General features: G+C 45.0%; 1 protein-coding gene across 2 annotated transcripts in view; it reads right to left on the bottom strand.

Moving 5' to 3' along the window:
* Positions 1–10,205, bottom strand: part of PGR (progesterone receptor) — a 107,863-nt gene extending 97,658 nt beyond the window's left edge. The window contains exons 1-2 of one of the 2 annotated variants that reach the window (XM_055547580.1): positions 8,497–10,205; positions 7,162–7,313 (exon numbers count right to left, since the gene is read on the bottom strand). In XM_055547580.1, the coding sequence (XP_055403555.1) occupies positions 7,162–7,313; positions 8,497–10,064 (1,720 nt within the window). In that variant the 5' untranslated portion in view covers positions 10,065–10,205. Of the gene's footprint in view, positions 1–7,161; positions 7,314–8,090; positions 8,310–8,496 lie in introns of those variants that run through there. The other variant, XM_055547581.1, reaches the window with a different exon arrangement.
* Between the last annotated feature and the right edge of the window lie 2,422 nt (positions 10,206–12,627).

Here is a 12,627-nt window from a genome sequence, read left to right as displayed (position 1 = left end):
GAAATGAGTTGCCAGTCCAGATTCGATGCACGATACTGGATGCTTGGGGCTGGTGCACTGGGATGACCCAGAGGGATGGAATGGGGAGGGAGGAGGGAGGAGGGTTCAGGATGGGGAACACATGTATACCTGTGGCGGATTCATTTTGATATTTGGCAAAACTAATACAGTTATGTAAAGTTTAAAAATAAAATAAAATTTAAAAACAAACAAACAAACAAACAAAAATAATCCACAAAAAACATTTTAAAACTCAACAGAAAAAAAAATGGGCCAAAATTGTAATAAACACATCACCAAGGAAGATATATAGATGTCAAATAAGCATATGAAAATATACTTCACATAATATGTCATCAGAGAAATTTAAGTCAAAACAACAATGAGCTAGCACTACATTCCTGTTAGAATGGAGAAAATCTAAAGCACTAGAAACACAAATGCTGGCAAGGACATGGAATAAGACAAACTCTCAATTATTGCCAGTGGGAATGTAAAATGATACAGCTACTTTGGAAGACAATTTGGTGGTTTCTTCTAAAACTAAACATACACTTACCATACAACCAAGCCACCGCACTCCTTGGTATTTGCCGTGCTGCTGTTGTTTAATTGCTAAGTCATGTCCAAGTCTTTCACGACCCCTTGGACTGCAGCCTGCCAGACTCCCCCGACCATTTCCTTCTCCAGGGGATCTTTCTGACTCAGGGATGGAACCCACAACTTCTGCTTTGGTAGGCGAGTTCTATACCACTGAGCCACCAGGAAAGCCTGGTATTTGCCCTGAGGAGTTGAAAACTGATGTTCACACAAATACTTGCAGACAAATCTTTAGAGCAGCTTTATTCATAACTGCCAAAACCTGGAAGCAACCAAGGTGTCCTTCAGTAGATCAATGACTAAATAAACTGTGGTATATTCAGACAATGGAATGTTAATCAGCACTAAAAAGAAATGAGCCTTTCACATGGAGGAAGCTTCAATGAATATTGCTAAGGGAAAACGCTAATCTGAAAAGGCTTCCTACTGTATGATTCCAACTATATGACATTCTGGAAAAGGCAAAACTATGGGGACAATATAAATATTAGTGGTTGACAGGAAGTTGGGGATGATGAAGGGATGAACAGAAGAGCACAGAGGATTTGGGGAGGCAGTGAAAATACTCTGTATAAAACTCTAACCATGGATACATGTCATCATACATTTGTCCAGATCCACTCAATGGTACAAAACCAAGAGTGAGCCCTAATGTAAACTATGGATTTTCAGTGATAAGCATGTGTTGACGTAGATTCATCAGTTGCAACAAACATACTACTCTGGTGGAGGATTTTGATAATAAGAGAAGCTATGCATGTGCAATCACAGGAGGTACATGGGAAATCTCTATACCGTCCTCTCAATTTTGCTATAAACCTAAAATTGGTCTTAAAAATAATCTTTCACAAATTTGAATGTTCATCATTTCTGCTTTAGAAGTCATACCACGGAGAACGATGCTACTACATCAGTTTTCATTTTTAGACTATGACACCAGCTCCACTCAACTTCAGAAAGAAATATGCTATTAAAAATACTTCATTTCTGTTCTGTTTCCTCTGTGGTCTGCTTATGATGTGCTCAGACGCTCAGCTGTGTCTGACTTTTTGTGACCCCATGGATTGCAGTCTGCAAGGCTTCTCTATCCATGGGATTCTCCTGGCAAGAATACTGGAGTGGGTTGCCGTTTCCTCCTCCCGGGGATCTTCCCAACCAAGAGATGGAACCCATGTCTCTTATGTCTCCTGCATTGGCAGGTGAATTCTTTACCACTAGGACTACCTCGGAGAAGGCAATGGCACCCCACTCCAGTACTCTTGCCTGGAAAATCCCATGGACGGAGGAGCCTGGTAGGCTGCAGCCCATGGGGTCGCTAAGAGTCGGACGTGACTGAGCGACTTCACTTTCACTTTTCACTTTCATCCATTGGAGAAGGAAATGGCAACCCACTCCAGCATTCTTGCCTGGAGAATCCCAGGGATGGGGGAGCCTGGTGGGCTGCCGTCTATGGGGTCGCACAGAGTCGGACACGACTGAAGCGACTTAGCAGCAGCAGTAGCAGGACTACCTGGGAAGACTGCTTATGAGGGTGTCTTTCTAATTCTAAAGACTTCTCCACCACCCCCAGCATCTGTCAGATGGGTCAAGTGACTAGTTAGTTGTCCAGGAATAACTCATTAATATATAATAACTTGTTAAACGCATGCTAACTGAGAATGTCCCTTTCCTCCACTATACTAAAAACTCCACTAGTGCTGTAGCCAGTTAGGTCTGTCCTGTTTTACTTTTCAACCAGCACCTAGTATAGTCCCTGGCATACAGCAGGTGCTCAAAAAACATTTGGTTAATTAATGCAAAAACAAAAACTAGCTGAACATAGAGCATATTATGCTAAATGAAATAAGCCAGACAGAGATAAATACCACAGATATCATTACATGTGGAATTTAAAAAATAAGTTGAATTTCTAGAAACACAGAAGAGAAGTGGTTACCAGGGGCTGGAGGGTGGGGGGAAATAGGGAGAGATTGGTAAAAGGATACAAACCTTCAGGTATAAGGTGAATAAGGTCTGAGGATCTAATGTGTAATACTGTGACTACAGTTAATAACATTGTATAACATTATATAACTGAAATTTGCCAAGAGAGTAGAACTTAAATGTCCTTGCCAAAAAGAAAGGCAAATACCTGAGGTATGTTAAAAAACTTGATGGGGAGGAATTCTTTCACCATGAACCTATAATATCAAATCATTACAGGGTATACTTTAAATATCTCACAATTTTATTTGTCACTTATACCTCAATTAAGATAGAAAAATGAGGCATAATGTAATATAATTAAAAATCCATCAATATCTACTTAGCTTCCTATCTTCTAAACACTATGTTTCAACTATATTAACAATATTTCCCAACCCTATTCCATCAAATATATTCACTACAAATGCTGTCACAGTATAAAATATGCAAAGAATAAAAGCTTGGCATCATTTGTTATGACTGGTTCATTTAGCAAACAATTACACACTGACTGTTTGGTATTCCTAGCATTGAGCGAGTCACAGTGCCTACTGAGGTAAGGCAGTGAGAAATTATCTTTTCCTTCTTAATACAAGGCCTGCGTTTATAGGACTGGCAGGTCATTATGACTTCTCCTTGAAAGGCATTAAGGCAATTTCTGACCACTTCCTGGTTCACTCCAAGTATTAGTAAAGGAATGCAATGGGCTATTCAAGCAACTATTTTTTGGCTAATATTTTCTTTCTTTCTTTCTTTTTTTTTTTTTTTCAGCTTAAGAGGTCATTTCTGTCCTCTGCATTCTCCTACTTCCTGAGGGATGTCTTTTTTCTCTGCCTCTTCTCTTTTCTGTTTCATACCATGAGAAATCCAGTTTTCCTGAGTAACTTCTGCATACACATTATGGTCTCCCACTTCTAACTTGGAGCAGGGGTGGGGAAACTGGCTCTTGGCTCCTGAATGTGTCTTTTCACTGCAGCCCTAAATGTGGTGTTAGTATCATCCATCCATTTACATTACACACTTTCAATCACCCTTGATATTGCATTCTCCGTTAGGATTCCCTTCTACCTTCTTAGATGTTTTCTCACTTGGCTCATATTTTTTCTTCCAACCCTCTATTGTTTCTTTGTGAAGCTGAAACTGAATTTCCTATTATGAGAAAGAAAGTGTAGTGGTGGAAAGCATAGATTCTGGGGTCAAACACCTTGGATTTGAATCCTATTCCACTGCTTCTTGTGATTTAAGGCAATTTACAAAGGCAGTTTCCTCATTTATAAACTGAAAATGATGATAATGTCTACACCATATGGCTTAAAAGGGTCAAGACCAATACAACATTAAAATAGTCACAGGCACATACAAAGCACTCCTGAAGGCCATTATCATCATTATCTTTGGTATTTAATATTCATATTGTTGACTATGACATTCAATTTCTGGACATATGGCATCCACATATAGTTATACCCTGAAGTTGTTCATTACACAGCCCTATTTTACTCTAAGATTTCAAACTGGGTATTTCTCTTCAATTACAAATATTCTTCTACTCATCTTTCTCACTCTTGAAAACTCAAAGAACCTTCTATTTTCTTGCCTTAAGTGACTGATTCAAGCAAACACTGGCAATCAAACTTCTTAACCTTTAATAATTTCCTAATATGGATCTTCAAGTCTTAGTTTAATCTTAATCTCATCAGTTTTCCTTGAATATATACACTTTACAAGCTCTTCTCAATGTCCAGAGGTCACTAATTTTACTCGTCATTTAACAGCCAAATGATTTATCAACTTTTATCTTGAGCTCCTCTTCGTAAACGATGTTGAATAAAGGTACTTCATTTCTATTACTCAAAATTAAAACAGAACCATGCCAACAGTAGTGATCCAAAAAATGCTTTGTCATTGCAAATTTGGGAAGACATCTTTTATGTTTAGGATGCTATTCTGATAATAATGATGTGAAAACATTTATATTTTAATTAGAGTATTCTTGGTCCTATATGCACTTTTGAAGTAATTTTCAAGAATTAAGTAGCATTTGTCATATGCCTACTTTTGCATACCATCTCTGATTTATAAGCATGAAAGAAAATCTAACCTATGTTGACTAACAGTCAGCTACCAACTAACTGTATGCTCTTTAGAAATTTAGATGTATGTCTTTAGGACTTGTGTATCTGTAGAAAGAGAGAGCTGGGCTAGAATAAACTGGCTTTGGGGAGACTCCAACAGGGTCATTCATTTAAGAATTAGACTAATAAAACTGTAAGTATAAAGAAAATCACATTAATGCAGAGGGGAATGTTCACTAAACCAGGATCAAAGTCAGATAGGAACAGTAACTTCAATTACCCACTGGAGAATCAACTCTTCCACACACACAAAGGGCCTCAAACTGCAACTATGACTAAATGATGTCAGTGGAAAGTTAAGACTACCTTCAGTTGTCCCATTTTCTCACATTTTCTCTTGTCACAGCACCTCAACTAATTTAAAATGCAATTAAAGTCCCCTTAATTTAATACATACACTCAATATCAGTTAAATACATCCATCCTTCATGAGAAACAATCATATTTTAAAAATGCACAAGAGCAATTACTTTTTTTGAAACATTAATTTCAGTAGGAGGAGTACATATACCATTAATAGATGAGAATCATTTTCACTAAAAGGGCATAATAGTTATGAAGAATTATATGTTAGCAATCTATAGGGATAGTGAATTTTTTTGTTAAACATCTTTTGGATTAATCTTTTTGGTACTCTTTCTACCCCCTTCTGATGTCTATGTCAGAAGCTTTCTCTATCTCTATACTTTAATAAAACTTCATTACACAAAAGCTCTGAGCGATCAAGCCTTGTCTCTGGCCCCGGATTGAATTCTTCTCCTCCGGGTGTCAAGAATCCCGGTGTCTTAGTGTGATTCAACAACAACCTTTCATCCTGGGGGCTCGTCCAGGATCCTTCAGGACAAGGTAAGGATGCTTGGAGCTCTAGTTCTTTGTCCTCTTAGCAAACGCCTTTTCTGCTGTGCTTTATTACCTCTACCGTGTGCTTGTGTGAATGAATGACATGCCTTGCATGAAGCAAGTAAGGAGCCCTGCTCTGCGGTTCCATGGTGATCTCATACGGCTTATGGCAGAAACCTGTTGGGGGTTTATACCGACATGCCAATGCCAAGAGGCACCCAATGTCTCCTTTGGGAACTGACCAGAAATGGGCAAAGTGTGTGGACCGAACTCTCCTTTCTTGGTCAAACTTTTCGGTTTCTTTGACCATTTCTTAACTCCTTGAGAATTAGAAGTACTAACCTACAATGGCACCCCACTCCAGTACTCTTGCCTGGAAAATCCCATGGATGGAGGAGCCTGGAAGGCTGCAGTCCATGGGGTCGCGGAGAGTCAGACACGACTGAGCAACTTCACTTTCACTTTTCACTTTCACACATTGGAGAGGGAAATGGCAACCCACTCCAGTGTTCTTGCCTGGAGAATCCCAGGGACGGGGAGCCTCATGGGCTGCTGTCTATGGGGTCGCACAGAGTCGGACACGACTGAAGTGACTTCACTTAGGGGAAATGTGTATTAAATATGCATGTCAACTCCTTTGAATGCTCCCTTAAGGTAAAAATTCCCCACTCCCTCCTTTCCTACTTATATGTAGAGGACTCTTGAAATCAGAAAACTCACAAACAGGAAGCAAAAAAGCAGACATTCAGATCTTTGGTTCCTTGTCTAGGTGTGATCTCAGAACTCCAGAGACAACCATAAATTCATGTCCGCTTGTTATAAAATACAGTTATCGCTAGAATTCAAATGTGAAATGATGTCTAAGTGTATTTCTATCTTCAAATATAAATGTGCTTGGCCGCTTAGAGTTTAGTGTAGATAGAAAGGATGAAATTAAAACATATGTTTTATAAAAGTTCAAATATGAAATACATTATGCAAATCAATCTAAAATTATTAGGTAAATATGTAATTTGGATGATTTTAAAAATATGAAAGACTTACTTAAAGCAAAATATTTCTGCAGAAATTAAATTACTGTGGAGTCCAAATTTTTCTTTTGATTTAAATTGTTTGCACTAAACAAAAAGGGAACTTTAACCATTTTTTTCTGTAATTACCATTATATAATTATTACATAAACATCATACAGGGAAAGGACATAATTATGAAGAAAACTTGTAACTGCATCATATATATGTACATATATAATTTTGATGACTTCTACCATTTTACTTTTGGAAGAAAATTTTAATTTAGTGTTATCTTACATAGATGTGATAGAAATATAAAAATTCAATTAGAATAAAGTTGTTTCTCTAAAGTTAATGAACAATGTTAGCATGTTGCAAGATTCATATGCTTTGTCTAATATTAAAAGTGTTAGTCAAATATTATACAATTATAATATCCAACCACATTCAAGACATTATTATAAATAAAAATATATTGTTAAAATATCATCATATATTTTTAGTTGTATGGAAATACCATCATTTCTTAGAAGAAGCAAGGGCTAATTAAGATCTGTAAAATATTAGATGGTGTCATTTATAATTAAACCAACAAGAAAGGAGCCTACCTTCCATTGCCCTTTTAAAGAAGACCTTACAGCTTCCACAGGTGAGGACACCATAATGACAGCCTGATGCTTCATCCCCACAGATTAAACAAATCTTCTGAGGTAATGACTCAAAGCTGTACTGTGGGCTCTGGCTGGCTTCTGAATCCGGCCTTGAAATGCAAAACAAAGTACTCAATTTATTTTTAAGTGCACCACTATCTAATACTAAAGTTTCCTTAACCCAGAATAGACAGAGTGACAAGGTTTTTAAAAATTACAGCCATATATAAATACAGATCTGAAAAACATAACAAACTGAACTTGATATACTACCTGTTACTGGATTCATCAGACTTGCAAGTTATTAGCCTCTCATCAGGAGTACCAACAAAAGTAATAAATAATTAATATTTAATTTTATGTTCAGAAAAAAAAAAAACTTCCTGCAAAACTCATTACAGAGAATCAACTTAGTCTTTTGACAAATGTTATAACCTTGTTGCACGGTGGGAAACAATAAACGTGGTTTTGCTCTAAAAGTACAATCATTTTAAAAAGTCATCTCTGTAATTAAACAAGTACCCGTGTTTGTCTTTTTAAAGCATTGTTCAATATATTGACACTGTTTTGACTATTCACAACACAAGATTCCAAATCCAGAGCACTTTCTTTTTTCTTTAAAATTCTGTAACTCTCGTATGTAAATTAAAATGTTTTTCAAAACTTGTATGCTAAAAGTAGTAGAGAACTTGAAACAATACTAGCCTACAGTGCACTGAAGTGATTGATATTTAAAGCCATACTGTAAATATATTACACATAAATTAATTTCAATCTAGAGATTCGGGTGAAAATGAAGCGCCAAGTGTCCAGACCCCTAAGATGGTTCTGCTTTGGGTTCTGGCCGGGCACCCAGCGCCACCCCGCCCGGGAGAACGATGCATTACCGTTTCTTCTCCGGAACGCACGTTCTCGGTAACTGTCCTTCTAGGAAGAAAAGCATTTTATAAAACCCCAGAGTCGCCGCACCCTTTCGGCTCCGCGGGCCTACGGCGGACCCAGAGTGACGCTGCACTTTTAGAACTCGAGGCTGGTTCGCCTTGGGACTGCGCAGATCTGGAAAGTTTAGAAACATATTGTCGGGGACGCCTGCTCCAGAAACAGCATAATCTGGGCCCCCGCGGTGTCCCCTCCCCCCCCCAAAATGAGGAGAAGAGGTGAGGAAAAGGAAGCCAAGCTGCGCTGCGCTGCGCCCCGCCCCGACCACCCACCCCTGGCGGCCACTCTGGGGAGCCGGGCGCCGGGGGCCGGGGGCGGCCGGACAGGTCCTTGCGCGCCGCGCCGGGCCCTCACCTCAGATAGTTGAGATAGGGCTGGTAGACCTGCGGCAGGCCCTCCTTGAGCACCGCGGCCTGGTAGCCGAGCTGGGGGAGCCCGTTGAGGCCGAGCGGCTGGTAGAGTGCAGGTGTGGCCCCGGCGGCGGCGGCCGAGGTGGACGGCAGGTCCCGCGGCAGCAGGCAGGCGCCCGCGGCCGGAGCCTTGCAGGGCGGCGGCGCGAACAGGCCCGGCTGGGGCGGCGCGCCCTCCGCCTTGTACAGGACGCACTCCAGGGCTGACCCCGACGCGGCCGCGGACGAGCCGGGGGCCCCTGTGGCGGCCGCGGGCACCGCCACCTCCCCCGGCCTGGACGGCGGCCCCAGCGGGAAGTCGGCGAAGACGGCGGGGCTGGCCCCCGCCAGCAGGTACGGCCGCGGGGAGCGCGCGGCTGCCTCGGCGCTCCCCTCCTCCTCCTCCTTGATCTTCAGGGCGGGCGGCTGCGGGTCCCCGTAGAGCGAGAACGCGTCGTCCTTGGGCTCGGAGTCAGGCTGGTACGCGCAGTCGGGGAAGTCTCCGGGCGCGCCCAGGGCGGCCGAGGCGGAGGGCGAGCCCCGCGGCGGGGCGAAGGCGCCGGCGGCCCCGCCGTCATAGCTGTCACCCTCCAGCAGCTGCCGGGTGCGGGCGGCCAGGAAGGCCGAGTTCAGCGGCAGGATGGGCACGTGGATGAAGTCCATCACCGCGGTGGCCACTGAGGCGCGCCCGGGCGCGGCGGGCGCGTCATGCTCCGCCGGGGCGGCCCTGGGCGCCGAGAAGCGGGCATCTTCTTTGGGCACCGGGGCGACGCCTCCCGCGGCCGTCCCAGGAGCGCTGATCGCGTCTCCTCCCGCGGGCCGGGATTTGCCCTTCAGGGGCGGCCCCGAGGAGCCCTCGGGATCCGAGTCGTCCTCCTCCAGCTCCACCACCGCGGGCTGAGGAGACGGCCTCGGCGCGGGCGCGGGCCAGGGGTGGCTCGAGGCCGTCGGGGCCAGCAGCTGCCGGCATGGCGCCAGGCCTCGGGGCAGCACCTTCTGGCCGGCGGCGGCCCCGGGGGTGTCGCCAGCCTTGCTCTCCGGGCGGCTCATGAGTGGGAGTAGGACCCCCTGGGCGGCGGGCGCAGCCCGGGCGTCTTGGCCAAGCTCGGGGCCAAAGAGGCACCAAGGGCTGGGGCCCTCGCAGACGGCGGGGCTGGCGGGGCTCCGCTCAGGGCCCGGGGGCGCTAGCAGGGTGTCCAGGACGCTGTCCAGCAACCCGCCGTCCTTTTCTGGGGGTCTCGCAGCAGCGCCCTCTGCGGCTTCCCCTCTGGAATACGCCCCCTCCACGTCTGCCAGCGACTCTGGGTCCGGCGTCTTCCCGTCCAGGTCCTGAGCCTGGCAGGGCCGAGGGAAGACCAGTCCGTCCAGGGAGAGGGGGAGGCCCGAGGCGGTGGGCGTCGGGCCCGAGGCCTCGCCCGCCTGGAAGGGGCCCGCGTCTGGGCGTCCCCGCAGAGGGGCTCCGACCTGGGTGGGCGAGGGCGCTGTGCCCGCCACGTGGGGAGTGCGGGGACCCTTCGCCTTCAGCTCAGTCATGACGCCCTGGGCTCCTCTTTTCTCCTCCCCTGTCTCTGGGGAGGGGGGATAGCGGGAGGACCAGGGGGCGTCAGGAGGCTCGGGGCCGCAGGAGGAGAGAACCGGAGTTGAATTTGGCTGGAGCGGACGGCGGAGAGGTGGGTGAACTCTCCACCTCCTGGGTGTGAAGGGGGCGGCCCCGATGGGCCTCCGCCCTTGCCCCGGGTCCGCAGGTGGGGGGGGGGGGAGGTGGCAGTCACTCTGTCCCTGAGGTAGGCGGGGAGACCAGGCGACGGCGGTTGTGGGGATCCCGTAGAGCTCTCCAGGGGTGTTCCCCGGCTTCCGTCTGCGGACAGGCGACGCAAAGTACTCACAAACCGCGGGGCGCACCCCAGGGGAGGCGGCTTCGCAGGCACTGGACAGAGGCTGTGGCTCTTGACTTTCCCGCCCGCTCCAGCACCGGGATGCTCCCGGTCCCGGGCTGCGGTCCTCGTCCCTTCCCCCGGACACCCCGGGGCTGTATCGGTCTCTCGGCGCAGCCCATCCTCAGGAGCAGCGCCGTCTCTGCCGGCTCCCGGTCGCTCGCCACGAGCATCTCCACGGTGCTCACATCTCTTGGCAGTCCGCTAGCACGGAGCGCCCGGAGCTGCGGGGTCCACTGCGAAGCCACGTGAAGCGAAGCCTTACGGAGCACGCTGCTCGCGCCGCGGACCCTCGCAAGCTCAGATACTACGAGGCTTCACTAGCAGACCCGCCCCCCGGCTTTCCCAGCACCCCGCCTCCCCCGCGGCAGGCCCCGCCCACGGCTCCGCCCAGCTCCGCGGAGGGACCAGATCTGAAATTCCAAGTGCCAGCCCGAATTAACAGGTACTGGGATGAGCTGCATAAGCACATTCGATTTTGTACTGCCAACTCAGTACCACTACCAGTCTAACTGGAAAAGTGAATGGATTTTATCAGAAGCTGAATTCTCAGCATTTCAGATTTGTAAAGATTTTACACAGAGAACGGTATTTGGCTATGTGTATTATTTTTTTTAGAATAAATATATTGAGGATGATTCTAAATAACATGATAGATTTTTCTCTCTTATGACTTCCATAAAAGTGAGTGCTTTCAAATGTCTCTCTCTGCAACCAACATATCCTCTAGTCCTCTTGAACCGTCCTCAATGTGGCAGAGAAATCTGGGGGCAGGAGATAGCTGAGAACACTAATTTACCTGTACAAGAAGTTTGGATGTTATGTGTTTACACTTTGAATTGTCCTAAGAAGTGTGTTCCATTTTTTAATAAGTAGTCCTGTAAGGAAAGTTTCCTTTAACTTCAGCTTCCATCCTGTGCTACATCATAAATTCCTCAGCAGAGATGTTGAATACTACTTTTTCTCCCCTCAGCATTCTTATTCTTAAAAATAATCTTTGAATTTTTAAAGCAAATCACCTCTTCCTGAAGATGTAGAGAGAAGGGGAGTAATGCAATGCATTTGAGATATAGGGTTATAAGCTAATAAATAGTCTCTGTGCTGAACCCAAGACCGCTGGGTATCCTGACATCTCTTAAAGATACCATGTTCAAAAATGACTTAATCATTTGGAAAATTCCTCGAGTTCTATCTGTGCTGATGCCCCACTGGTTTTCTCAGCCTGGTATAGAGAATACAGTGAAAGACTCCTGGGTGGGCAGAGCTGATGGAGGTAAGGAGCCTGGATCCCTGAACACCTGGGGAGTGTCTACATGAGAGAGAAGTAAATTTTATCATATTAGGTCACTGGGAATCAATCTTTTGGGCCATTAGCTTACTCTGATTGACTAGTTTTAAATATGAAGGAGTTAGGCAGGCAGAAGAGGGCTGAAGAGAACTCCAGGAAGCAGATATAATATGTTCACAGGACATCAAATAGGAAGACATAATATGGGAATTGCAAGGAGGCCATTATGGATAGAGCATGGGGTAAATTGGGGAATGGAAGAGGATAAAGCCAGAGAAGTGAACTAATTTATTATTATTAATACTGTTGTTGTTTTTAGCTTTCCTTTTTCCAGTTTATTTTAAACTACTTAACGTGCTTTATTGGCTATAATTCACTATATGGTTCACCTGTCTTAAAGTGTACAGTTCAGTGGTTCTAAGCTTATACACAGTTGTGTAACTATCACCACTATTAATTTTAGAAAATTTACATCACCCCTAAAAGAAACTCCATATTCATTAGCAGTCACTCCTCTTTTTCCCTTAAAACCTTTTCAACAGTGCACTGAATCTACTTTCCTTCTCTGCATTTCATATAAATAGAATCATACCATATGTGGTCTTTTACACTGGGTTCTTTCACATATGAAAGAAGGTTTCAATCACATGGTAGCATGTATCAGCACTTCACTCTTTTTTATTGCCGAGTAATATTTCATTCTATGAATATACTTTGATTTACTATACTATGATTTGTGAATATGCTATGATTTTGATTATCTGTTTAGAAGTCGTTGGACATTTGGGCTCTTTCTGTTTGGAGGCCATTATGAATAAGGCTACTATTAACATTCATGTATGAGTTTTCATGTGAACATGTATTTCCATTTCTC

Source organism: Bubalus kerabau, chromosome 15 (assembly GCF_029407905.1).
Source record: "Bubalus kerabau isolate K-KA32 ecotype Philippines breed swamp buffalo chromosome 15, PCC_UOA_SB_1v2, whole genome shotgun sequence".
NCBI classification, from domain to species: Eukaryota; Metazoa; Chordata; class Mammalia; order Artiodactyla; family Bovidae; genus Bubalus; species Bubalus kerabau.
This window is presented reverse-complemented; position numbering and strand designations above follow the sequence as displayed.